This window comes from Armigeres subalbatus, chromosome 1, assembly GCF_024139115.2.
Source record: "Armigeres subalbatus isolate Guangzhou_Male chromosome 1, GZ_Asu_2, whole genome shotgun sequence".
Classification (NCBI taxonomy): Eukaryota; Metazoa; Arthropoda; class Insecta; order Diptera; family Culicidae; genus Armigeres; species Armigeres subalbatus.
This window is the reverse complement of record NC_085139.1, coordinates 198550037-198577008: the sequence shown is the minus strand read 5'-3', so window position 1 is coordinate 198577008 and position 26972 is coordinate 198550037. Positions and strand designations below refer to the sequence as shown.

Sequence of the window (26972 nt, the reverse complement as noted above, 5' to 3'; positions counted from 1 at the left end):
GTGTTGGAACGAATCGATAACAGAGTTCAGTTTGCTGAGTATTGTTGCGACGAACGGTCGAGCTTGAAAACCTCGTCCGGGTCACGACAGGAGCATCCTGTGCTCCTGAGATTGAGTAGCATTACGAACCCTGGTCGCATAAGATAGAAAAAGGCGCTTTGCTCTCTGTCTTATGACGATCACGACCTTTTGCAGTACTGGGGTCTCATTGTGCATCTCCTTTCGACAGCTCTTTCGTATGACAATTTGGGGGCTATTCAAATATGACGTCCACTACTTTTTGAGATTTCTAGACCCCCCTCCTCCCTATGTCATGTTTTTCTGCATACCTAGGAGGGGCCACCTCCAACAGCAACCTTTCCAACCATCGTCCCTTCGGTACAACCAGAAGGTAATGCTTCAAAGGGGGGCCAGTGCACAACGCACCCTCGAGGTTAGCGGCGTGTCCTTGCAGCATCGGACATCGTGACTCGCTTTTTTAGAAGAACACCATGGTATCGTGCCAGGGCATTGCCGGCTTTCCAGGTGGCCTTACCACGCCCTATGTCCTCGGAAGGTGAGAAGGGTCGACTTCACGCCTGCTTCCCTCTGCACGACTGGTATCAAGAATGATGATGCCGCGTGCACCCCAAATTGACCTCTCTGCGACCTCGGGCTTATTCGCCAACACACAGAGGGACTTGCCGACGCGGTGCCTACGCCTGCCCCAGCCTTGACGAGGACCCCTTTCCGTTCTTGGGCTCGGAACCCGCCCGGTTGACCGACGCCGCGAAAGCGACGATACCATGTTGTTCTTCGCGCGGCCACTTGTTCGATAAAAGGATCGAGTTCGACCACAGAGCATGACCACCGGTATGACCCATGAAGCCGACTCCGAACCCTTGGACCACCTCTTGTTTGCGCCTGAACTAGCCATCCTTGAGTCCACGCGCCACCTTCTGTGTAGCTCCGAGACGATTTGGACGATAGCCGATAAAACGGCGATCCAGCCAACTTCATCTTTACACATCCTCCGGACTAGGTTGTCCGGGGTAGTGTCCAGACCACATGTGGCAAGCATGTGGTCACTAGGGCAGTTCATATTTCAAAAATGTTCGAAAATTCCAACTCCCATATGTTTATTAGCATCATTTTGATAATATAGGAGTCCTGGCAAAATTTCAGGCAATTCAGTGACCATTTAGGGGTGGCGCGAAGTCAATTTATGTTTATATGGAAATTTGTATGGGAAACACTTAAAATTTATTCAAATTCACCTACAACTCTTAAATCGTGATGAATTCAAATAAACATCCCCAACCTCCATTTTTTGGAGCCTATACGTACTTGATAACTTCGTTCTGTAGCAGTTAATTCGCAGGGCCGTGCCCCAAGCTGGCCCCCATACCTCAGTATGGACAGAGCGACACTAGCCAGAAGCTTGCGCTTGCTGGCATAAACCGCAGAGCTATTGGACATCATCCGGGACAATGCCACTATAGCTGTGGAGGCACGCTTGCAGGCGTAATTGACGTGGCTACCAATGGTGAGCTTATCGTCGATCATTACCCCCAAGAGTTTGATGGAGCGTTCAGAGGTGACCGCGCAGTTGCCTGCCCTTATCACCGCTTGTTGCTCCGACTTTCGGTTGTTAACAACAACCACCTCAGTCTTGTGGTGAGCCAGTTCTAACTTCCTGGAACTCATCCACTCCTCCACAATTGCGATCGAGTGGGCTGCTGTCAACTCCACCTCTTCGATCGATTCGCCGTAGACCTCCAGCGTAATATCGTCAGCGAAGCCGACGATTACCACGCCCATCGGGAACTTCAACCTCAAGACACCGTACATGACCGTACATGACGTTCCATAACACCGGACCCAGTATGGAACCTTGCGGAACCCCTGAGGTTATGTTAACGCACTTCCGCCCGCCTCCGTGTCGTATACCAGTACTCGATTCTGAAAGTAGCTTCCGAGAATCTTGTACAGGTACTCGGGAATTCCAAGACGCAGGAGCGCATCTGCAATAGTCTACGGTCGACTTACCCTATAGGCCTATAGGCGTCACCCCATGGACTCGCGTTGGCACTTTGACACAGGCCCTCGAAGCAGGCTTTTTTGCTCGATCTAATCTTAGTCTTCAGAGCGGCTCTAGCAGTCACGAACGCCACCTGTCGTTCAACACGCTCCTCTTCTGTGCGTGCTCGCTGCATCCGCCTCCTTGCCCGTAGGCAGGCGCGGCGCAGGTTCGCAATTGCTTGAGTCCACCAGTAAGCCGGTGGCCTCCCATTCCTAGGGTGGAGTTTCCTAGCCATGGTAGCATCGCATGCACGCGAGAGTACTGTTATCAGCTGCTCGCCGCTCAGACCGGGAATATTGTGCTCGCGGCGGAGCACTTCCATAAACACATCGTCGTCGAAGTATGATGTCTTCCACATACGAGGGCTAGGCCTCGCTCCTTCTTCCATCCGTTGAATGCTGGTCGTATAGTCGATACTGTAGCGAACCGCCAGGTGGTCGCTGTGAGTGTAGCCATCATCTACCCTCCAGTTCGAACTACTCGTTTGGCCAGGGCTCCAGAACGTAACGTCGATAATCGACTCGGCCCCGTTCCAGCTGTAGGTACTTTTGGTACCGACATTATCTAAGTCCAACTCCAACATGGCCAGTGATCCCAGCAGGATCTGCCCCCGTTGATTCGTGGATCGGCTTCCCCATCCCACGGCCCAAGCGTTGAAGTTCCCTTCTATCACCACCGGCCTACGCCCCAGCAAGTTAGCCGTCAAACAATCTAGCATACGACCGAACTGCTCGATCGACCATCGAGGAGGCGCATAGCAGCCGCAGAAGAAGACCCCGTTGACGCAGCACTCACTTTCGGCACAGCCTTTTGTATCGGTACACCTGGAGATCACCACTGCAGACAGAATCACAAATTGATTACGTTCTGATTGATGGGCGTCACTTCTCCGACATTATTGATGTCAGGACATACCGTGACTACTATCTGCGCCCAAAACTATCCGTCATCAACAAGGTTCCACCTAGAGCGCCTGAAGCAACATGATGTCGCTACTGCATATGCGCCGCATCTCGAGGCAGCGTTACCGGAAGAGGGTGAGCTCGATGAGGCCCCTCTTGAGGACTGCTGGAATACAGTTGACGCAGCCATTGTCGACGCAGCGGAGAACAACGTCGGATATGTGGTACGTAACGATTGGTTCGCCGAAAAGTGCAGAGAAATTCCGAAGGAGAAGGACACTGCGCGGGCGGTCGTGCTGCAGCATGGGACCCGGCTGAACGTGGAATGTTATAGACGAAAGCGGAGACAGCAGACCCGCCTTTTTCAGGAGAAGAAACGCCGCCTGGAAGAAGTGGAATGCGGAACGGATCCGCAAAGGCTTCGTGCCGCGAGCCGAAATATGGAGGGATAAGAATGGGAGCATCTTGATGGACGACCGTGTCGTGATCGAAAGGTGGAAGCAGTACTACGAGGAATATTCATATGGTGCTGAGAGTACAGGCAGTGAAAGTCAAGGCAGCGGGGGAGATGACTACGTCGGTTCTGCGGACGATCGAAGGGAAGTTAAGGATGCCATCCAACAGTTAAAGACCAATAAAGCAACTGGTAAGGATGCTATCGGAGCTGAGCTCATCAAAATAGGCCCGGAAAAATATCCTAGACCATCTTCCGTCGTCTGTTACCATTAGTGAATGAGTTCGTGGGCAGTTATCAAGCCGGCTTCGTTGACTGCCGCTCGACAACAAACCAGATCTATATTGTACGGCAAATCCTTCAAAAATGCCATGAACACCAGGCCCTAACCTGTTCATTGATTCCAAGGCGACATACGACAGTATAGACCGCATAGAGCTATGGAATATTATGGAATCTTATCAGATTGGTCAAAGCAACGGTGGATGGTGTTCAAAACTGTTTGAAGATTCGGGTGAACACTCCAATCGCGCCGGGGACTAAGACAAGGTGATGGACTTTCGTGCCTGTTGTTCAACATTGCGCTAGAAGGAGTCATGCGAAGCGCCGGGTGTAACAGCCGGGGTACGATTTTCAACAGATCCAGTCAATTTATTTGTTTCGCGAATGACATGGACATTATCGGCTGAACATTTGTAAAGGTGGCAGCACTGTACACCTGCTTGAAACGTGAAGCAACAAAAGTTGGACTGGTGGTGAATGCATCTAAGACAAAGTACATGCTGATGCTTGTGGGCGGAACCGAGCGCGACAGGGCCCGCCTGGGAAGCAGTGTCACGATAGCCGGGATACTTTCGAGGTGGTCGAGTAACTCGTCAGCCTTGGATCCTTGCTAACGGCTGATAATAGTGTTAGTTGTGAAATACGAAGGCGCATCATCTGTGGAATATAAAAAGCTGCATGTATCCGCAAGTAGGCTCCGCCAAAGCGACCGTGTGCCGCTCAAAGCGCACAAGCCCAAGTCCTGGTGTTAGGTGGGACGCTAAACAGCCCTGACACGACGGCCCTCCGACGAGACAGGAGGTTTGCGCAGGCCCAATAAGCCGCCTTTAAAAACAACTATTACGAACGACATAGAAGATAATACGACTCGATACAATCGGCAACGACCTAGGCGACGAATAAAGGATCACGATTGGAAGCTTGGAACATGGAACTGCAAGTCGCTAGGCTTCGCCGGTTGCGATAGGATAATCTACGATGAATTACATCCCCGCAACTTCGATGTCGTAGCGCTGCAGGAAATCTGCTGGACAGGACAGAAAGTGTGGAAAAGCGGGCATCGAGCGGCTACCTTCTACCAAAGCTGTGGCACCACCAACGAGCTGGGAACCGGCTTCATAGTGCTGGGAAAGATGCGCCAACGCGTGATTGGGTGGCAGCCAATCAACGCAAGGATGTGCAAGCTGAGGATAAAAGGCCGTTTCTTCAACTATAGCATCATCAACGTGCACTGCCCACACGAAGGGAGATCCGACGACGAGAAAGAAGCGTTCTATGCGCAGCTGGAGCAGACATACGATGGATGCCCACTGCGGGACGTCAAAATCGTCATCGGTGACATGAACGCTCAGGTAGGAAGGGAGGAAATGTATAGACCGGTCATCGGACGGGATAGTCTGCATACCGTATCGAACGACAACGGCCAACGATGCATAAACTTTGCAGCCTCCCGCGGAATGGTAGTCCGAAGCACTTTCTTCCCCCGTAAGAATATCCACAAGGCCACATGGAAATCACCTAATCAAGCAACGGAAAACCAAATCGACCACGTTCTAATCGACGGTAAATTCTTCTCCGACATCACGAACGTACGCACTTACCGCAGTGCGAATATTGAATCCGACCACTACCTCGTCGCAGTATGTCTGCGCTCAAAACTCTCGACGGTGATCAACACGCGTCGGAGTCGTCCGCCGCGGCTTAACATTGGGCGGCTACAAGACGGTAGACTAGCCCAAGACTACGCGCAGCAGCTGGAAGTGGCACTCCCAACGGAAGAGCAGCTAGGCGCAGCATCTCTTGAAGATGGCTGGAGAGATATTCGATCCGCCATTGGAAGCACCGCAACCGCTGCACTAGGCACGGTGGCTCCGGATCATAGAAACGACTGGTATGACGGCGAATGTGAGCAGTTAGTTGAGGAGAAGAATGCAGCCTGGGCGAGATTGCTGCAACACCGCACGAGGGCGAACGAGGCACGATACAAACGGGCGCGGAACAGACAAAACTCGATTTTCCGGAGGAAAAAGCGCCAGCAGGAAGATCGAGACCGTGAAGAGACGGAGGAATTGTACCACGCTAATAACGCACGAAAGTTCTATGAGAAGTTGAACCGTTCAGGTAAGGGCCACGTGCCACAGCCCGATATGTGTAAGGACCTAAACGGAAACCTTCATACGAACGAGCGTGAGGTGATCCAAAGGTGGCAGCAGCACTACGAAGAGCACCTGCATGGCGATATGGCAGACAACGGTGGCGGTATGGTAATGAACCTAGGAGCACGCGCGCAGGACATGCGACTTCCGGCTCCGAATCTCCAGGAAATCCAGGAGGAGATCGGCCGGCTGAAAAACAACAAAGCCCCTGGAGTTGACCAACTACCAGGAGAGCTGTTTAAACACGGTGGTGAAGCACTGGCTAGAGCGCTGCATTGGGTGATTACCAAGGTTTGGGAGGATGAGGTTCTGCCGCAGGAGTGGATGGAAGGTGTCGTGTGTCCCATCTACAAAAAGGGCGATAAGCTGGATTGTAGCAACTACCGCGCAATCACATTGCTGAACGCCGCCTACAAGGTACTCTCCCAAATTTTATGCCGTCGACTAACACCAATTGCAAGAGAGTTCGTGGGGCAGTACCAGGCGGGATTTATGGGTGAACGCTCTACCACAGACCAGGTGTTCGCCATACGTCAGGTATTGCAGAAATGCCGCGAATACAACGTGCCCACACATCATCTATTTATCGACTTCAAAGCCGCATATGATACAATCGATTGGGACCAGCTATGGCAGCTAATGCACGAAAACGGATTTCCGGATAAACTGATACGGTTGATCAAGGCGACGATGGATCGGGTGATGTGCGTAGTTCGAGTTTCAGGGGCATTCTCGAGTCCCTTCGAAACCCGTAGAGGGTTACGGCAAGGTGATGGTCTTTCGTGTCTGCTATTCAACATCGCTTACGAAGGGCAGGGATTGACACGAGTGGTACGATTTTCACGAAGTCCGTCCAGTTATTTGGTTTCGCCGACGACATTGATATCATGGCACGTAACTTTGAGAGGATGGAGGAAGCCTACATCAGACTGAAAAGCGAAGCTAAACGGATTGGACTAGTCATCAACACGTCGAAGACGAAGTACATGATAGGAAGAGGCTCAAGAGAGGTCAATGTGAGCCACCCACCACGAGTTTCTATCGGTGGTGTCGAAATCGAGGTGGTTGAAGAATTCGTGTACTTGGGCTCACTGGTGACCGCCGATAACGATACCAGCAGAGAAATTCGGAGACGCATAGTGGCTGGAAATCGTACGTACTTTGGACTCCGCAAGACGCTTCGATCGAATAGAGTTCGCCGCCGTACTAAACTGACTATCTACAAAACGCTTATAAGACCGGTAGTTCTCTACGGACACGAGACCTGGACGATGCTCGTGGAGGACCAACGCGCACTGGGAGTTTTCGAAAGGAAAGTGTTGCGTACCATCTATGGTGGGTTGCAGATGGCGGACGGTACGTGGAGGAGGCGAATGAACCACGAGTTGCATCAGCTGTTGGGAGAACCATCCATCGTTCACACCGCGAAAATCGGAAGACTGCGGTGGGCCGGGCACGTAGCCAGAATGTCGGACAGTAATCCGGTGAAAATGGTTCTCGACAACGATCCGACGGGAACAAGAAGGCGAGGTGCACAGCGGGCAAGGTGGATCGATCAGGTGGAGGACGACTTGCGGACCCTTCGCAGACTGCGTGGTTGGCGAAGTGCAGCCATGAACCGAGCTGAACGGAGAAGTCTTTTATGTGCAGCACAGGCCACTCCGGCCTTAGTCTGATGATAAATAAATAAAATCATCTGTGGAAGTCGGGCATACTGCGGTCAAAAAAGATTCACACACGCATCAAATGTGCCATGTACAAAACATGAGACATGAGACTTGGACCATGCTCCAGGAGGACTTGCAAGCGCTCGGAGTATTCGAGAGACGGGCGCTTAGGACCAGCTTTGGCGGTGTTCAAAAAGATGATTTGTGTGACAGCGAAGGATGAACTACGAGATCGCTCAGATCTACGGCGAACCCAGCATCCTGAAGGTAGCTTACGCGGGAAGGGAACGCTGGGCAGGACATGTTGCTTCGCTTCCAATGTGGTAGGTACAAGACGGCGTGGAGCACAGCGAGCGAAGTGGGCTGACCAGGTACAAAACGACTTGGTGAGCGTGGGTCGTATTCGAGGATGGAAAGGTGCGGCCTTGAACCGTGTATTGGGCTGAATATTTGAAGTGAAACTTTACTTAAAAGTAGAGTCATGCATAAGTTAAATCAGACATAATCAATTTGAGATTATTTAAGTTTCGTGAAAGTTGCGACAGGTGCCCTAGGTCTAAAGTATGTATTGATCTTATTTGTCTAATCTACACTCACCTATGTAAACCTTAGGCTGCAGCGAAAACCTCTTATCCATAGAATGTCTTTGGATGATCTGCTGCTGTTGGCTGGCCAGGGATGCACGATAGTTCAGCTCCTGTGTGTTGACGTCGTATCCCAGCATGCTAAGAATGAGATTCCTCAGGGCCGCCCGGAAATCCTTGAGGTGGTAAGCGTACAGTAAAGGATTGACGGCCGAGTTGAGATGGGACAGAATGATGCAGAAGAACATCAACGTGGAAGGAATCGTGCAATCGCGGCAGAAAGCCTGAATGCAGTTGATGGTGTACAGCGGGATCCAGCAGATCATGAAGAATAGCACAATGATCGACAGGTTCTGGGTGGCCTTCACCTCTCGCTTCTGGGCTGCTCCCAGAACTCGCAGCATCGTGCCACCGTGTTCCTTAGGCTTACATCGTCCAGGTTTCTTGGCTGTTATCCGGATACGACTACTCTCGGAAGATCTTCGACTCTCCGAGGAAATACCACCGGATGGATTCATAGTTACGATTTGGCGGAGCTGAAAAGAGAGGATGGTCAGAATTCGTCCAGCCGCATGCCAACATTTAGAACATACTTGCTTAATAATAACCCGATAGATGTGTGCGTAGAATGCTAGCATGATGAGAGCTGGAGTGATGATTGTCGCAAAGTAGAGGAAAACTAAATAGTCGTAGTTCATGACCTTGAGAAACAGACAGGTGTCGACTTGAGGCGTTTCGTGCCAACCAAACAGTGGAAGGAACCCGATGATGGAGCCAGCCAGCCAGCACAGACTGATGATAACTGGAAATGAAACGTGAAAGATATTTGTTATAGCTTCCATAATTACTATTTTTTATTATTCGATGAAATGTAGATGAGCATCGTTTGCACTTTTGTTGTACATGCATTCAGAAGAGCTGATTTAACATTCCACTATAATTGAGTGTACGATGCATTGATTATGTGCAATGCACAATGAGTCAATTTGCACGGTTTATTAAAATGTCAAACAGCGGGCGCGGCCCTTGTTCGGCAATTGAGTTAAAGCAGATGTCATATATAAACTGAATATCTACAGATTGATACCCGTGCTGATAAGCGGAAGTCGTCATGGCATAGGTTTCCACTAGGTCGATTAATTATATTACTATATTCTGCGGTTCCCGATTTCATTTGGAGTGATACACAATATATATCAGATTATATAGAATACATCCATTGCATATGTCCGCGACGTTGAGCATAATACTAAGGACACACCTGTGGTACTTATACCATGGTACAATTGGACCAGAAAATTATTCCAAGAATATCTTTGATAAAGACAATAATTGGTATGGTACTCATTTCAAGATTCTTGTACCATGTTACTTTGTTGAATACAATGAAGCTCAATCTACTTAACAAACTTTAACAATTTTCGAAACATTTTCACGTTCAAAAGTGTCCTCCGTATACTTTTCCCACGATCTTTGTTCGCTTAAAAAAAATTGTACAATGCGGCACGTATCCTTCCTGTTTTGACGGAATTTTTTAAACAGCTGAACATTATGGAGTAAAAGTGTGTGGGCGACATTTTTCTGAATATTCTAAGTAGGGACACGGCAGGTATTTTCGTCTGTTCATCATAGTCTCGAAAACCAATAAAAAGACGCTTTTTCGTAAAACTCATACGTACCAAATCGTAAGCTCCGGAGAAACGTTCTGCTATAGTGGAGTTCAAGCAAATGTACGTTGCTTTCGTTGGCTTTAGCCCCTACGATGATGGACGGAAATACCTGTCGTGTCCCTTTTCATTTACATATGAAAATATTTCTCTGAAAGCATTAATGTTCTCATAGAAAAATATTGAAGAGAGCACTCTATGCGTTCGATTCTTATTTCTTTTTGAATCTTGATTTTATTTGAATTTGGTTTGGATTTGGATTAAATTTGAATTTGATTGGGATTGGGGAGGATTCGATTGGATATTGATTTGTATTCGATTGCATATAAATTAGATTTCGATTAAATTTGAATCGGATTTGAATTGAGTTTGGATTGAATTTGGATTAGATTTGGATTTGCATTGGGTTTGGGTTGGAATTGGATGGGATTTGGATTAGTATTGAGTTGGGTTTGAAGTGAATATTCATTAGGATTGTATTGGGATTAAATTAAATTTGGATTGCATCTTGTATATAAATCAGATGGTTAATGCGCCAGGCGAAAAGCGCTAAACGTGAAGGGTTCATGTTCAACACTCGTCTTTGGGTCATGTCCATGCTCAATTTCGGTTAGATTTGGATTTTTAATTAATTTGATTGGATTTTGATTTGGTTTGTATTTGGGTTGGATTTGGAGTTGATTTGGATTGGGTTTGGAATTAATTTGAATTAGATTTGGATTGGTTTTGAACTAGATTTGGATTGGATATTAGAGTGGGGCGCAGTTGTATGGAAAAACGCAAACTTCGTCCGATCAAGTGAGATCAAGGTTTTTCTGAATCGTTTTGGGACCCCAATCAACTGTGCAAAATATGGGCTCGATTGGTTGCAACCTCGCATGCCGCATCGCGTTTTAAATTTACATGGAGATTAGTATGGGAAAACGTACTATTTTACATTTTTGCTCTTAGCGGCTTCAATTTATCATCATTCACGTGACTCAATACGTTAGCATATAGCCTGAAAGATGCCGAAAGACTTTGCCAAAGAAGGTATGTAGCTGGAAGGTCTACGAAAAATGTTATTACGTTTCGAAAATTGATTGTTCAAACCATATGCAAGAGATCAATGTTTCTGCCAGCACTACCGGACAACCTATGGTTATCGAAGGGCAAAACCCATCTTCCTTCTAGTCGGATTTTTTCTTTTGAAACAATTCCAAATAGCTCCCATTAGCTCTAAAGCCCTATAAGATCAATTATTTTGAAATAAGACTCAGTTAAATTATTGGTCTACGGAGTACGGCAGTGCTGGCAGAATAAACGATTTTTTGCATATGGTTTGAACACTCAATGTTCGAAGTGTTATAACTTTTTTCGTGGACGTTCCAGCAACGTGCCTTCTTCAGCAAAGTTTTTCGGCATCCTTTGGGTTATACTTTAACGCAATGTGCCACTTGGTTTACAATGAACTGAAACCTCTAGTAGTAGAAATGCAAAAATATACGTTCTCCCATACTAATTTCCATACAAACTTCAAACGCGATGCGGAAAGCGAGGATGCAACCAATCGGTCCCAAATTCTGCACAGTTGTTCAGGACCCAGAATGGCTTCGAAAAACCATTGATTTGAAAAAATGACCATGACGCCCCACTCTATTGGATATGGATTAGATATGGATTGTATTTGGATTGGTTTAAAATTGGATTGGGATTGGATTAGGATTATGTTCGGATTTGAATTTGATTGGATTTGGATTGTATTTGGATTGAATTCGGAATGGGCATAGATTGGATTAGATTCGGATTGGATTTGAATATGGATTAGTTTGGATATGAATTGTATTTGGATTGGTTTTAGATTGAATTAGGATAAGATTTGGATTTTAATTTGAATCGGATTGGATTTCGATTGTATTTGCATTGAATGTGGATTGGATTCGAATTGGATTTGGATTGGATTTTGATTGGATTTTGATTGGTTTTGGATTGGATTTGGATTGGATTTGGATTGATTTAGATTTGGAATTCGATGGAATTTGGGTTTAGATTAGATTTGAATTGGATTTGTGTTGGTTTTGGAGTGGATTCGAATTGGATTAGGATTAGACTCGGATTTGTTATATGAAAATCATTTTGAGCTTTTCAGTGGAATGTCTTCACTTATCATAAGACGAGTTTGTAACATCCTATTTAATTCCACCACTTGATTGTACCTGCAGCGGTCGCGCTGCAGCAAGGTACCAACAGAACGTGGAACGTTATAGACGGAAGCGGAGACAGCAGACCCGCCTTTTCAGGAGAAGAAACGCCGCCTAGAAGAAGCGGAGTGCGAGGAGATGGAACAGCTGTGCCGTTCTCAAGATACACGCAAGTTCTATCAGAAGCTCAACGCATCCCGCAAAGGCTTCGTGCCGCGAGCCGAAATGTGCCGGGATAAGGATGGGAGCATCTTGACGGACGAACGTGTGGTGATCGAAAGGTGGAAGCAGCACTACGAGGAACATCTGAATGGCGCTGAGAGTACAGGCAATGAAAGTCAAGGCAGCGGAGGAGATGACTACGTCAGTTCAGCGGACGATGGAAGCCAACCAGACCCACCTTGAGGGAAGTTAAGGATGCCATTCAACAGCTAAAGACCAATAAAGCAGCTGGTAAGGATGGTATCGGAGCTGAGCTCATCAAGATGGGCCCGGAAAAGCTGGCCACTTGCCTGCACAAACTGATAGTCAGAATCTGGGAAAACGAACAGCTACCGGAGGAGTGGAAGAAAGGGGTTATATGCCCCATCTACAAGAAAGGCGACAAACTGGAGTGTGAGAACTTTCGAGCGATCACCATCCTTAATGCCGCCTACAAAGTGATATCCCAGATCATCTTCCGTCTTCTGTCACCATTAGTGAACGAGTTCGTGGGAAGTTATCAAGCCGGCTTCGTTGACGGCCGCTCGACAACGGACCAGATCTTTACTGTACGGCAAATCCTTCAAAAATGCCGTGAATACCAGGTCCCAACGCACCATCTGTTCGTTGATTTCAAGGCGGCATACGACAGTATAGACCGCGTAGAGCTATGGAAAATTATGGACGAGAACAGCTTCCCTGGAAAGCTTACCAGACTGGTCAAAGCAACGGTGGATGGGGTGCAAAACTGTGTGAAGATCTCGGGCGAACACTCCAGTTCGTTCGAATCGCGCCGGGGACTAAGACAAGGTGATGGACTTTCGTGCCTGTTGTTCAACATTGCGCGAGAAGGTGTCATGCGGAGAGCCGGGTGTAACAGCCGGGGTACGATTTTCAACAGATCCAGTCAATTTATTTGCTTCGCGGATGACATGGACATTGTCGGCCGAACATTTGCAAAGGTGGCAGAACTGTACACCCGCCTGAAACGTGAAGCAACAAAAGTTGGACTGGTGGTGAATGCGTCAAAGACAAAGTACATGCTTGTGGGTGGAACCGAGCGCGACAGGGTCCGCCTGGGAAGCAGTGTTACGATAGACGGGGATACCTTCGAGGTGGTCGAGGAATTCGTCTACCTCGGATCCTTGCTAACGGCTGACAACAACGTTAGTCGTGAAATACGAAGGCGCATCATCTGTGGAAGTCGGGTCTACTACGGGCTCCAGAAGAAACTGCGGTCGAAAAAGATTCGCCACCGCACCAAATGTGTCATGTACAAGACGTTAATAAGACCGGTAGTCCTCTACGGACATGAAACATGGACAATGCTCGAGGAGGACTTGCAAGCACTCAGAGTATTCGAGAGACGGATGCTTAGGACCATCTTTGGCGGTGTACAAGAAGACGGTGTGTGGCGGCGAAGAATGAACCATGAGCTCGCCCAGCTCTACGGCGAACCCAGTATCCAGAAGGTAGCTAAAGCCGGAAGGGTACGATGGGCAGGGCATGTTGCAAGAATGCCGGACAGCAACCCTGCAAAGATGGTGTTCGCTTCCGATCCGGCAGGTACGAGACGACGTGGAGCGCAGCGAGCGAGATGGGCAGACCAGGTGCAGAACGACTTGGCGAGTGTGGGGCGTATTCGAGGATGGAGAGATGCGGCCTCGAACCGTGTATTGTGGCGTCAAATTGTTGATTCAGTGTTATCTGTTTAGATGTAGACTAAATAAATGAAATGAAATGATTGTACCTTGACAGATACGTATTTCGACCACAGCTCGGATTTGTATTGGATTTGGATACGGACTAGATTGTATTTGGATTGGTTTTGTATTGGATTGGGGTTGGATTTGGATTAGTATTGAATTGAACTTGAATTGGGTTGGATTTGGATTGAGTTTGGATTTGGATTGGATTTGGGTTTCATTTTGATTGATTTGATTGAATTTGATTTGATTGAATTTGGATTGTATTTGGATTTAGATTAGATTTGAATCGTATTTGTGTTGGTTTTGGATTGGATTAAAAGTTGATTCGGATTTTTGTTGGATTTGGATATAGATTGGATTGGATTTGGATTGTTTTTTGATTGGATTGGGATTGGATTTGGATTGCATTTGAATTGGATTTTGAGTGGATTTGGATTGGATTTGGATTGGATTTGGATTTAGATTGGTCTTGGATTGGATTTGTATTGGATCTGAATTGGATTTAGATTGGATTTGAATTGGATTTGGATTGGATTTGGATTGGATTTGGATTACATTTGGATTGGACTTGGATTGAGTTTGGATTTGGATTGGAATAGGATTTAGATTATATTTGGATTGGACTTGGATTTGGTTTGGATTTGGATTGGCTTTTGTATGGATTTGGATTGCATTTGATTTGGATTGGATTTGAATTGGGATTGTATTTGGATTTCATTTTGATTGGATATGGATTGTATTTGGATTGGTTTTAGATTGGATTGGGATTGGATTAGGATTAGGTTCGGATTTGAATTTGAATTTGATTGGATTTGGATTGTATTTGGATTGGATTAGCATTGAATGTGGATTGGATTTAAATTGGATTTGGATTGGATTTGAATTTGCATTGGGTTAGGATTGGAATTAGATAAGTTTTGGGTTAAATTATATTTGAATTGGTTTTTGATTAGATTTGGATTGGATTTGGATTTCATTTTGATTCGATATGAATTGTATTTGGATTGGTTTTAGATTGGATTAGGATTAGGTTCGGATTTGAATTTGAATTTGATTGGATTGGGATTGGATTTGGATTGGATTTTCATTGAATGTGGAATCGATTCGGAATGGATTTGGATTTGTTTCGGATTGGATTTGAATTTGCATTGGGTTAGGATTGGAATTAGATGGCGTGGTGTTTCCGCCCATCCATTTTCGACTGGTTGGTTGTCTTAAAATTCGCCGAACTGTATATTTCAGAACCTTCTGGCAAAAGAATTGAATACTGAATGAATCTTTTCTTTCTCATGTGGTGCTTTTTGGTTTAACATGCTTACTTCGATCAAATTTTAAAACTACTTCAAAATTTATAATATTAGGAATTAAATTGGATTTATATCGAATTTGTATTGATTTTGGATTAGATGTGGATTATATTTGGGTTGGGAGTAAATTAGGATTAGATTTGGATTGTTTTTGGATTTGCATTGGGGGTGGGTTGGAATACGATTTGGATTAGGATTGGATTGGATTTGGATTGGACTTGTGTCGGATTTGGGTTGTATTAGGATTAAATTTGATTTGGATTGGATTTTGATTGGATTTCAGATAGGATTTGGGTTGGGTTTGATTTGATTAGAATTGGAGGGAATTGGGATTATATTTGGATTGGATTAGGCTTGAATTGGATTTGAATTTAATTAGCATTGAATTGGATTCAGTTTTCATTCCAATTGGGTTCTATTAAAATTAAATTCTAATTGGAATAGGATGCAGATTGGATTCGGATTTTGATTTGATTCTCAACAAACAAATTTAGCTTTTATTTGGGTTGCAAAATGGTGGGTTAACATCAAGGAAGGAGCGCCCAACAGAGCTCTGGTCTCCACAAGTTCCTATTTCACGCTTCCACGGGTCGTCCGATGAAAAAAGACCGCCAACTAAGGGTTGTGTTCTTAGCTGGTAGTGCAGCCTGGGCACTGTTGTCTTTCTGACATCAGCTAGAGTGAACAGACGCCTCGAGCGTCTGTTCACCAGGAGGTGCGGCTCAAACAGCGTCTGCCTGGTACCCAGCGGCTGATCAACGAAATGCTGTATCGCGTCAGCTATACCTAAGGTGGGAGCCCCACCAGCGCGATGTAGGTAACGCGACCCCGGTAAGGAAGCTTACTGAAGCCTCTCAAGTACCACGAAAAATTGAGATAGAAGAAAAAGAGAACGATATTTTTACCAACCGACCCGGCAACGAAATAAGGACTATGATTGGAAACTTGGGACTTGGAATGTCAGAACCCTAAAAACCTGGACGAGTGAGCCTTCTGGCTCGCGAACTGCAGAAGGTTGGAGTGAACGTGGCCGCTATTCAAGAAGTCCGATGGCCCAGATCCGGAGAACGTGAATTCCGAGCCGTGGACCCCACGACCAGCACTGCATTCAAGTATAACATCTATCACAGTGGCGGTGAAAAAGCAGAGCATGGAGTTGGTTTCGTAGTGATAGACAAGCAGATGAAGCGAGTGATGCGGTAGAAACCCATTAGCGAACGAATCTGTGTGTTGAGGATACGGGGCAAATTCTTCAATTACAGCCTAATCAACGTTTACGCATCAACGAACGATAAATCCGACGACGTGAAGAACACGTTTCATGAATGTTTTGATAAAGCCTATGGAGAGTGCCCCAAGCATGACGTGAAAATTGTTATCGGAGACGCTAACGCTCAGGTCGATAGAGAGAACTTTTTCCGTCCCATAATTGGTAGGGAGAGCCTTCACTCCGTTACCAATGAAAACCGTGTGCCGCTTAAAGCATACAAGCCCCTAACCCCGAATCCCAAGGTGTCAGGCGACCCGTGCCGAAGGGATGAATGAAACAATTAGCCAGGTCGTTAACGGAGCCTGTGGAGGTTCCACAGAGTGAGGGCTGCTTCGGCGGCAAGCGGGTGGCAGTGGGTGGTACCCACACACCCCCAAGTGGTGCACATGTGGTGCAAGCGAATGGAAGTTGGGGGTATTACTCGTATTACCCCCACAGAGTGAGGGACCGAGTGTATGGGTGAGCACACAAGTAAGCCTCGCATGGTCGGTAGTGTTAGAATGACTGAAGTCTGGTGAGGCCTGGCAGGAGTGTTGGGGGGCAGATACCTCTGCGGCCCCTTCAGAAGTAGGGGACACGAAAGTCTCGCTGCGACTGGCAGGAGTGTCGGGGGGTTGATGCTTCTGCGGCACCTCAGAAATCGGAGACATGTAAGGTAGGTGGTGCCACCCCGTTGCAGGATGGGGAGACCACCACACTGGCTGAGGACTATCTGGGCTTCGAAATGTCAATAGGTGGGTGCTACCTGCAAAGTACCTGTTCTCGGAACCTATTGGTCATATCAAAGCCCGGGTAGGTGAGTGTTAGGCACGCGTGACGTGCCGCGTGTTCCACGCCCAAATGATGCACAGGAGGTGCACAGAGTGGATAAAAATGGGAGATGGGGGTATTACAACCCCCACTGAGTGAGTGACTGAATGTCAGTAAAGTGGTGCACAAGTGGTGCAAGCGATTGGGACTGAATGTATGAGCGAGCACACAAGTCAGACTCGCATGGTACGTGTGGTCAGAGTGGCTGCTTAGGCAGTAGTGTGATCCGGCTGCCAGGGACGGAATGAGTGAAGTCTCGCTAGGCCTGGCAGGAGTGTCGGGGGGCAGATACCTCTGCGGCACCTCAGAAGTAGGGGACACGAAAGTCTCGCTATGACTGGCAGGAGTGTCGGGGGGTTGATGCTTCTGCGGCACCTCAGAAATAGGAGACATGAAAGGGTCTGCCTCGTAGCTGAGGTAGGAGCGGCATAGGAGCCACCAACCTAGGGTCGCCTCCGGCTTGGTAGACAAGTGGTGCCATCCTGTTGCAGGACGGGGTGAACACCATACTGATTGAGGACTGTCTATGTTGTGAGATGGCGGCATGGGGTACCCCCTGCAGGGTACCTATCTCCTCTTGCAGTCATTCAAGCGGCATAGGCAGGTGAGTGTTGGGGCACATGTGGTGCCAGTATGTCTTGTGCAAATGTGTTGCATGGGGAGTGTCAAAGAGTTATACGTGCACTTGTGTACGTTATGGAGGGGGCGCAATGCCCAATAGTCATCCTCCGAAGTATTGCTTAATTGCGGGCCGGGGGAATGACTGGAAAGGAAGGAGTTGGTTTTAGCGGGTCGAGAGTGGTGATCCCATCCCCACACTACCTGGGTTCGCCTCCCCAGGTGTCTGGTTGCAGATTTCCATTACCTTCGTTAAAAAGAAAAGAAAAGAGGGATGGCCATCAGTAGCACCTATTTTGCACGAAAGAATATCCGAAAGCACACCTGGAGACACCCAAATGATAAAACTTCCAACCAGATAGACCATGTTCTGGTGGATGGGCGCCATTTCTCGGATGTTATCGAACATTGACTCTGATCACTACCTCGATGTCAGTAAAATATGATCACGGTTGTCAACTGTATCGAACTAAAGATCACAGCGAACGATGCGTTACAATATCCAGCGATTGTCGGCGGAAGGAGTATCGTCTGAGTACCGCCAGAAGCTCGACGAACGGATAAGTGCAATCAACATTAGCGAGTGTTGTCCATGGATCCATGGAGCGGTGAGCACAACAGCACGAAAAGTGGTAGGCACTGCACAGAGGCGACCCAGGACGGGTTTGTTCGATGTGGAGTGTCAGAGAGTGACAGAAGAAGAAGAAGAACGTTGCCAGAAGCCGGATGTTGGTGTCGGGTACCCGATCGAATAGAGATCGGTACAAGGAAGCAAGAGCAGCCGAAAAACGAACCCACCGCAGAAAGAATAAAGAATATGAAGAACACCCGTCTAAGACGAGTTAAGTAACTCCATTTAATTCCACCAATTATTTCGATATCTTTGCAGATACGTATTCCGACCACAACTGTGTGGTCGTCTTCAGTGTCCCGTACTTGACTCGACTTAGTCGAGTTCCACTAAAACGAGCTTAAAATATTTTTTATGAAGAACAAGTGATTAGCGAGGCGCAAAAATGGAGCAGAACGATATGTGGACAGGGGGGCCCGTGGCTCAATCGGCTACACGTCCGCTTTATAAGCGGATGGTCATGGGTTCGATTCCCAGCCCCCCATCAACCTTTCGTCAATCACCAGAAGTGCAGCAGCAGTACGGCGTAATGGGGTACGCTACATGACGGCGACTGACAAACTGATCCTCTTTTCGCAGACATACCTCCACCGGACTCGATACATGGCAAAAGGAACAAAGCATCTACATGGACTCACGATATGGACGAACGAACGGACGATGATATGTACAATAGGTAATTCTCTAAAAAGATTCTATGTGGATTCTAAGCGACGAGAATACCACAGTAGATTTCGGCACAGTAGCGGTCGTCGAACACAGAGTGTGCGAGTCTGTCAATGGCGTGCGGAGAAAGACAGCGCCATCTCCCGTCTCCCGCCAAAAAGCTTTTAAAGAGCTGAAAAACAATAAGGCTGCGGGGAAGGACCAGCTCCCGGCTGAACTTCTGAAACATGGCAGTGAGCAGCTTTATGAAGTTCTGCACCATATTCTGTCGAAAATATGGGAAGATGAGGAAATGTCTGCTAGCTGGTTAGACGGCCTCATTTGCCCTCTCTTTAAGAAAGGGCACATACTGGAGTGCGCCAACTTCCGAGGAATAACCCTCCTTAATTCGGTGTACAAAATTATGTCCCGTATTCTATTCAACAGATTGAGACCGCTTGAAGAGTCCTTCATCGGCGAATACCAAGCAGGATTTCGTGAGGGCCGATCAACGACGGATCAGATGTTTACCCTGAGACAAATTATTGATAAATTCCGGGAGTACAACTTGCAGACACATCATTTGTTTATTGATTTCGAGGCGGCGTACGATTCAGTGAAACGGAATGAATCATGTCAAATTATGCTTGAACATGATATAGCGCTCGAGGTAGCGATTAGGAGAGCTGGTGTGCAAAGAAGTGGTACCATTATCACAAGATCGCATATGCTCCTGGGATTTGCGGAAGATATCGATATTACCGGGATTGATCGCCGTGCCGTGGAAGAGGCTTTTGTGCCTTTTAAGAGGGAGACAGCGATGATTGGACTCACGATCAATACCAGCAAAATGAAGTACATGATAGCTGCCAATCAACGTGGGTTCATTAGTGGTGGTGGTAGCGAAATGGTGCTAGATGGTGAAAAATTTGAAGTGGTAGAAGAATTTGTGTATCTTGGAACATTAGTGACGTGCGATAATGATATTACCCGTGAGGTGAAAAGGCTTATTGCAGCTGCAAATGGGGCTTATTACGGACTTCGTAACCAGCTTAAGTCCCGTAGTCTGCAAACGAAAACAAAACTCGCGCTGTGTGGACGTTAAAGGAGGCCGATTGGAGAGCTTTCGGAGTGTATAAGCGTAAGGTGCTGCGGACAATACTTAGCGGTAAACAGGAGAACGGTATCTGGCGGCGTCTCATGAATTACGAGTTGTACCAGGTGTATAAAGGGCTAGATATTATTAAGCTTATACAACATGGCAGACTACGGTGGGCTGGTCACGTTGTTCGTATGCCGGAAGAACGTCAAGCGAAGATAATATTTAGTAGAGAACCTGGAAGAGGCCGCAGGCTTCGTGGAAGGCCGCGTACACGATGGCTTTTTACAGTTGAAAAAGACCTCAAGGCGCTCAATGTTCAGGGCGACTGGAAGCGATTGGCCCAGGATCGAGCCCAGTGGAGAAGGATACTCCATTCGGCGTAGGTTTGGATTTGGATTGGATTTGGGTTGGATTTGGATTGGATTTGAATTGGATTTGGATTGAATTTGGATTGGATTTGGATTAGATTTGGATTAGATTTGGATTGGATTTGGATTGGATTCGGATTGGATTTGGATTGGATTGAATTTGAATGGAGTTTTGATTAGATTTGGAATGGAGATGGATTGGATTTGGAATAGATTTGAAAGAATTTGGACTGGATTTGGATTGAATTCGGACTGGATTTGCATTTGATTTGGATTTGGATTGGATTTGGATAGGATGAGGATTGGATTTGTAATGAATTAGGATTGAATTTAAATTGGATTTGGGTTGAATTTGGATTGGATTTGTAATGGGTTTGGATTGGATTTGCATTTAATTTGGACTGGATTTGTATTAGATTTGGATTGGATTCAAATTTGATTTGGATTCGATTTGGATTAGATTTAGTTTTTTCTATTGAATTCAAATTGAATTGAAATTAGGATTAGTTTTGGATTTGCATTGGGGTGGGTTGGAATACGATTTGGATTAGGATTGGATTGGATTTGAATAGCACTTGTGCGGGTTTGGATTGTATTAGAATTAAATTTGATTTTGATTGGATTTCAGATAGGATTTGGGTTTGTTTTTGATTTGGATTTGATTAGAATTGGAGTGAATTGGGATTATATTTGGATTGGATTGGATTAGGCTTGAATTGGATTTGGATTTAATTTGCATTGGATTGAATTTGAATTGGATTCAGTTTTCATTCCGATTGGGTTCTATTAAAGTTGAATACGAATTGGAATAAGAGGATGCAGATTGGATTTTGATTTGATTCTCAACAAACAAATTTAGCTGAATAAGCTAGTTTCCTAGCTGAAGAAAACTTTTCTTGGTGTGCTCTTTATTAGCTGGCAATGCAACCCAACAAGTTGTATTTAAATTGGATTTGGATTGTATTCGGTTCGGATTTGCTTTGGGTTGATTGGGTTTCTATTGGATTAAGTTTGGATTTGGCTTGGATTTGTATTGGATTCGGATTGTATTTGGATTCGATTGGATTTGGATTGGATTTGGATTGAATTTGGATATGATTTGAATATGATTTATATGGATTTGGATAATATTGGATTGTATTCGGATTGAAAGTTGTGAAAATGTCCAAACAGATAGCTTGGTAATTCCGTGCTTCTACCCGTTGACAATATGAGTCACTTATTATATAACATATTCCTCATATTTAATTCAGGCTCTATGTTGCTAGCTTGTTCGGTCAATATGAGATTTCGGTACAATAATCTGGAGTTCGTACCATTCATAGGATAGGATATTGGAAGCAGTTTAAATAAAAAAAATTACCGCTACGCCTTACGTAATCTGCCCTGGAACGATCGAACAACTTTCTCCAATACGAAGACCGTTGCCAGCTACTCGGTCTAGACCCTCGAACAAAGGCAAACTATTGTTCAGGCGGTTTTCGACGTAAAAATCGTAACCGATTAGTCCCCGAAATCCTGAATTAACTGAACTTCTACGACCCAGAGTAAACTCTTCAATCAAGAAACCACAGTTAGAAGATTGATAATTCATTCCATTTTGTAATGCACTAGTGTAAGACGGTATAATGCGCCCCACCTGGACAAAACGCCCCTCCTTTGATTTCTAGAAAACTATAACTAAGGGTAAAAATCAGTTGGAACCTTCAAATTTTTGTAAAACCACCATACTATGTCAATGTGGAAGTATTTTTGTATTTCATAATGAAAACAATAGCAAAATACAAAAATGTTACAGTTTTAATGTTTGTTTGCTCAACATTCTGGACCGACGGTAGCATTCTGTCCGCAAAACTTTCACTGGAATACTCAGTTGGGCAACAAAATAACTTTGCTCAGTGGTTAATATGATGTAAAATTGCTTCATCTTCAAAAATGTAACGTTTTTCGTCAAAACGTTTTTTGATCAAAACGCCCCAGTGTAGGCAGGACGGTGGCGCTTACCAACTGGACACAAACGCAGCGAGCCAGCACAAAAGATATTTTAGTTACTAACTAACTAAAATATCTTTTGACAGCACCAGTTGCTTTCAAATGATATGGAAAATATTGAAATGTAGTTCACAGACACCTGCTTAAATGGACCTATATTATTTTTTTAATAGGGATTTATAACCCTTGTATTATGGGATAGATAAAATACTAATGAAGGGCTGTAATACGTCCTTGGTTAAAGTGGGGCGTTTTGCCCAAGCGCTTGAGGAAATCCATTGTTTCACGACTTTTCAAAAAAGTTTTATTACATGTTTTCTGTGATATTTTTATATGACTACTCACGTGCAATGTATTTGGGACTTTTTGGACTACCAAATAACACAAACTTTGCATATATAGCGTTGAAAAGTAAAAAGTTATCATAGTTTTGCCTTAGGGGGACACATTATACCGTCTTACCCTATATTCTTCACGTGCACTTAGTGTTCGAGAAAGGCAAAACCTCCTCCAAAAATTTGCTTCCTACAGGTAGTCTTCAAATAGATTTTTTTTCTGAGGACTGATTGTACGAGAAAAACAAAAATGATTTCTATGGCAGACTTTGCACTAAAACTATTTACCAAATGTCTACACCGCGAAAGGATCGGCTGAACAATATAATCTTGAGCGCGTAAAACACATTTATGACTTTTTAACGGATTAAGCCGCCACTTATTTTCTTAACCGCTCGTTGTTCTCATCTTTATCATCAATGTCACTCGTCGGAAGCGGCGGAATCATTTCACATATTTTATTCAATCTATGATGTTCATATAGGGAAACTGACTGTTGTGGTAGGCTTGATTCTATTATTGACACTTTTACTGCACCTTTTTTGCTTTATTTAGTATGACCCTTCTTTGTATATCTAAGCATTCTTCGATCAAAATTTTCAAAATTTGATTAATGCAAAATCGTAAGGTGTCAATCTTTTTCCTTTCTATATACCTAAATATAAACATTAGTTCGCATTTGTCACTAATCGGTTCGTCATGAGATTAGCTGTGTTTATAAATGGCATTTGTAAAGCAAATGTTTCGTATCCGAAGAACGCATGGCACGTTCTACTAGTAGGTAGATATAAATTTACCAACGCAGCCAGTTGCCCTAAATAGTCTGCGATGAAGCGTGATGCCGCACAAGCATTTTGCTTGATTTTTGACTCGTGCGCATAAGAAAGGTGATTTATGGAGATGTCAATTGATTTGACCTTGGAGTACTTACCTATTGCAGTTTTCGTGCGGACATTGCGCGAGTAGGCCATCGGATGCAGTATTGCCCAGTATCGATCGACGGATACTGCCACCAAGCAGAAAATCGAAATCGTACACAGCACAATCAACAGTGAGATGGTGAAAAGGCATGCATAGAGATTCCGTGGTAGACCCACGGAAGACAGCACGGCGAAAGGAACTCCGAGCAGCCCAACCAGGAAGTCGGCCGTGGCGAGCGACACTATGTAGAAGTTAGTCCGTCTGCGGAGGCGCCTTTCACGTTTGAACACTACAATCACCATTGCGTTGCCCACCACGGCCATCAGAGCCACCAGGCCCTCGAAAACGGCATATGTCACGTCCAGCCGGGCCTCCCCGGTGGACGACACATAGCGGGTCGTGGCATTCCAATCAGCTTCATCTGTGCCATTGTACGCATAATAATGCTCGAAGAGTCCCGTAGGGTCGATATCGGTCATTGAACTTTTTGCACTACACTGACGTTGGTTACTCTATACACTGCTTTCTATAGGCGCACACAGGATCACAAGCCCACGGTTCACAATCAGCCTGATAAAACGAAAGTCGCTGCAGTCAGTGATATTAATTATCCTATAGCGATAACATTAGTCGGCAACATAAAATAAAGTGATCTTTAATTAAGCGAATTTTATGCTCATTCTACAAATGTGGTCAGTAAAACATATTGGAGGCATACCGATATTACAGGGATTATGATAAATAGTTAATAAAAATGATGATTTTTTTAGAAAACTACCAAGAAAATAATATTATATTTTGCAATAGCGTTCTCAAGTCGGTTGCATTTACACGTGACAAATGTGGTTCTTAGAAGAAATCGAATGAGTACAGTAAGGCCGGATTGTTCTTTGTTTACACTTCTTAAAATCGAAAGCTTATAAGTGTTGTAGAACATCTTTTTACGCTTGGTACTTTGGATGTTCTAGGAACATAATGCTTACATGCGAGGTATTTTTATCTGTTCCCCTGGGCTTCTAGGTAGTGTACGATCTCCATAGAGTCTAGATCTTCCGGTCAATCCCCGTAACGGAGTTATTAAAGGATTAGCAAGTTGTGTGACCTTATCTTAGTTATGTTTGCATTCCAAGTAGTTCTGGATATTGTTACGAGTTCTGGATAGACTACGAACTTCACAAACATATTTAAAACGAACAAGTTTTATTTTTTACTAGCAGACCCGACAAACTTCGTTTCGCCTAAAATTGATTTATTCTCTGGGTGGTTCTCGTGTTATGCAGAAATTTCTATTTCATTTGTATGGGAGGCCCCCTTTTCAGAAGGGGGAGGGGTTTCAAACCACCACAGAATCATATCTTCTCTTCCTAAACCTCCACATGCCAGATTTGGTTCTATTTGCTTGATTAATTCTCGAGTTATGAAGAAATTGCTGTTCCTTTTGTATGGGAGCCTCCCTTCCCAAAGGGGGGAGGGGTCTCGAACAATCTCAAGAACCTTCCTCGGCCCCAAAAACATTTGCATACAAATTTTCACGCTGATGGGTTCAGTAGTTTCCGAGTCTACAAGGTTCAGACAGACAGAAATTCATTTTTATGTAAATAAATAAGATAAGATACATAGATACACAGATAGAAAAATCCATTGAAATTTAGGCTAAGATTCATGCACATAAATGGAACGCCATTATCAGCATAATTCCATACGGGATATAGCCTAAATGTATACAATATTTGGCGTGAATCGTCAATATCGCATGCAAGTTGTAAGCAAACTTGTTAGGAAGACCAGCATTTCAGCGTAGAATAGCGTAAAGTTCCGCATCTCAAGTTTTACGCGCTGTTTACTTTTCATATTTTTTTCTGTGTACATTAGCACAGCGGTTCTCAACCTGGGGTACATGTACCCCAGGGGGTATCGGATAAAAATGCGTAATGGCGGACGTATAACAATTCCAATCAAAACTCATTGTTAAAGTTTTGATAATTGCGTATTTTCTATTTCAAATTTATTTTGTACATAATATGAAATGCGATCAATAAATCCCAATTGAACCCTGCCTTCCACAACTAGACAATGCGGAACAATTGATCAAACGAACAAAGCGTCGAATGAACAAAATGATTTTTTTTACTAAAGCTCGGTTGCTTCGTTGCAAGAGGATTAGAATCATCCTTCTCCACCTCTGTGAAGCCTTCTTCCAAGCAGCTCGAAGGCCTTCTTTCAAGCAGCTCGAAGGCCTTCTTTCAAGCAGCTCGAAGGCCTTCTTTCAAGCAGCTCGAAGGCCTTCTTTCAAGCAGCTCGAAGGCCTTCTTTCAAGAGGCTCGGAAGCTTCCTTTCAAGAGACTCGGAAGCCTTCTTTCAAGAGACTCGGAAGCCTCCTTTCAAGAGGCTCGGAAGCCTCCTTTCAAGAGGCTCGGAAGCCTCCTTTCAAGAGGCTCGGAAGCCTCCTTTCAAGAGGCTCGGAAGCCTCCTTTCAAGAGGCCTCAGCCTCCTTTCAAGAGGCTCAGAAGCCTCCTTTCAAGAGGCCTCGGAAGCCTCCTTTCAAGAGGCCTCAGAGCCTCCTTCAAGAGGCCTCAGAAGCCTCCTTTCAAGAGGCCAGGAAGCCTCCTTTCAAGAGGCCCGGAAGCCTCCTTTCAAGAGGCTCAGAAGCCTCCTTTCAAGAGGCTCAGAGCCTCCTTCAAGAGGCTCAAGCCTCCTTTCAAGAGGCTCAGAAGCCTCCTTTCAAGAGGCCTGGAAGCCTCCTTTCAAGAGGCCTCAGAGCCTCCTTCAAGAGGCTCAGAAGCCTCCTTTCAAGAGGCCTCAGAGCCTCCTTTCAAGAGGCTCAGGAAGCCTCCTTTCAAGAGGCCTCAGGCCTCCTTTCAAGAGGCTCAGAAGCCTCCTTCAAGAGGCCTGGAAGCCTGCTTTCAAGAGGTCTCGGAAGCCTCCTTTCAAGAGGCTCAGAAGCCTCCTTCAAGAGGCCTGAAGCCTCCTTTCAAGAGGCTCAGGAAGCCTCCTTTCAAGAGGCCTCGAAGCCTCCTTTCAAGAGGCTCAGAAGCCTCCTTTCAAAGGCTCAGAAGCCTCTTTCAAGAGGCTCAGCCTCCTTTCAAGAGGCTCAGAAGCCTCCCTTTCA

The 26972-nt window shown here is 45.5% G+C and overlaps 1 protein-coding gene across 4 annotated transcripts in view; it reads right to left on the bottom strand.

The window, feature by feature from the left end:
• The window catches only part of LOC134205660 (5-hydroxytryptamine receptor 2B), a 175409-nt gene that overhangs the window by 8978 nt on the left and 139459 nt on the right, over nucleotides 1-26972 (bottom strand). For 2 of the 4 annotated variants that reach the window (XM_062681148.1, XM_062681147.1), the window contains exons 3-5: nucleotides 23874-24475; nucleotides 8701-8909; nucleotides 8121-8643 (exon numbers count right to left, since the gene is read on the bottom strand). In XM_062681148.1, the coding sequence (XP_062537132.1) occupies nucleotides 8121-8643; nucleotides 8701-8909; nucleotides 23874-24342 (1201 nt within the window). In that variant the 5' untranslated portion in view covers nucleotides 24343-24475. The remainder of the gene's footprint in view (nucleotides 1-8120; nucleotides 8644-8700; nucleotides 8910-23873; nucleotides 24476-26972) is intronic. The other 2 variants (XM_062681149.1, XM_062681150.1) reach the window with 2 other exon arrangements.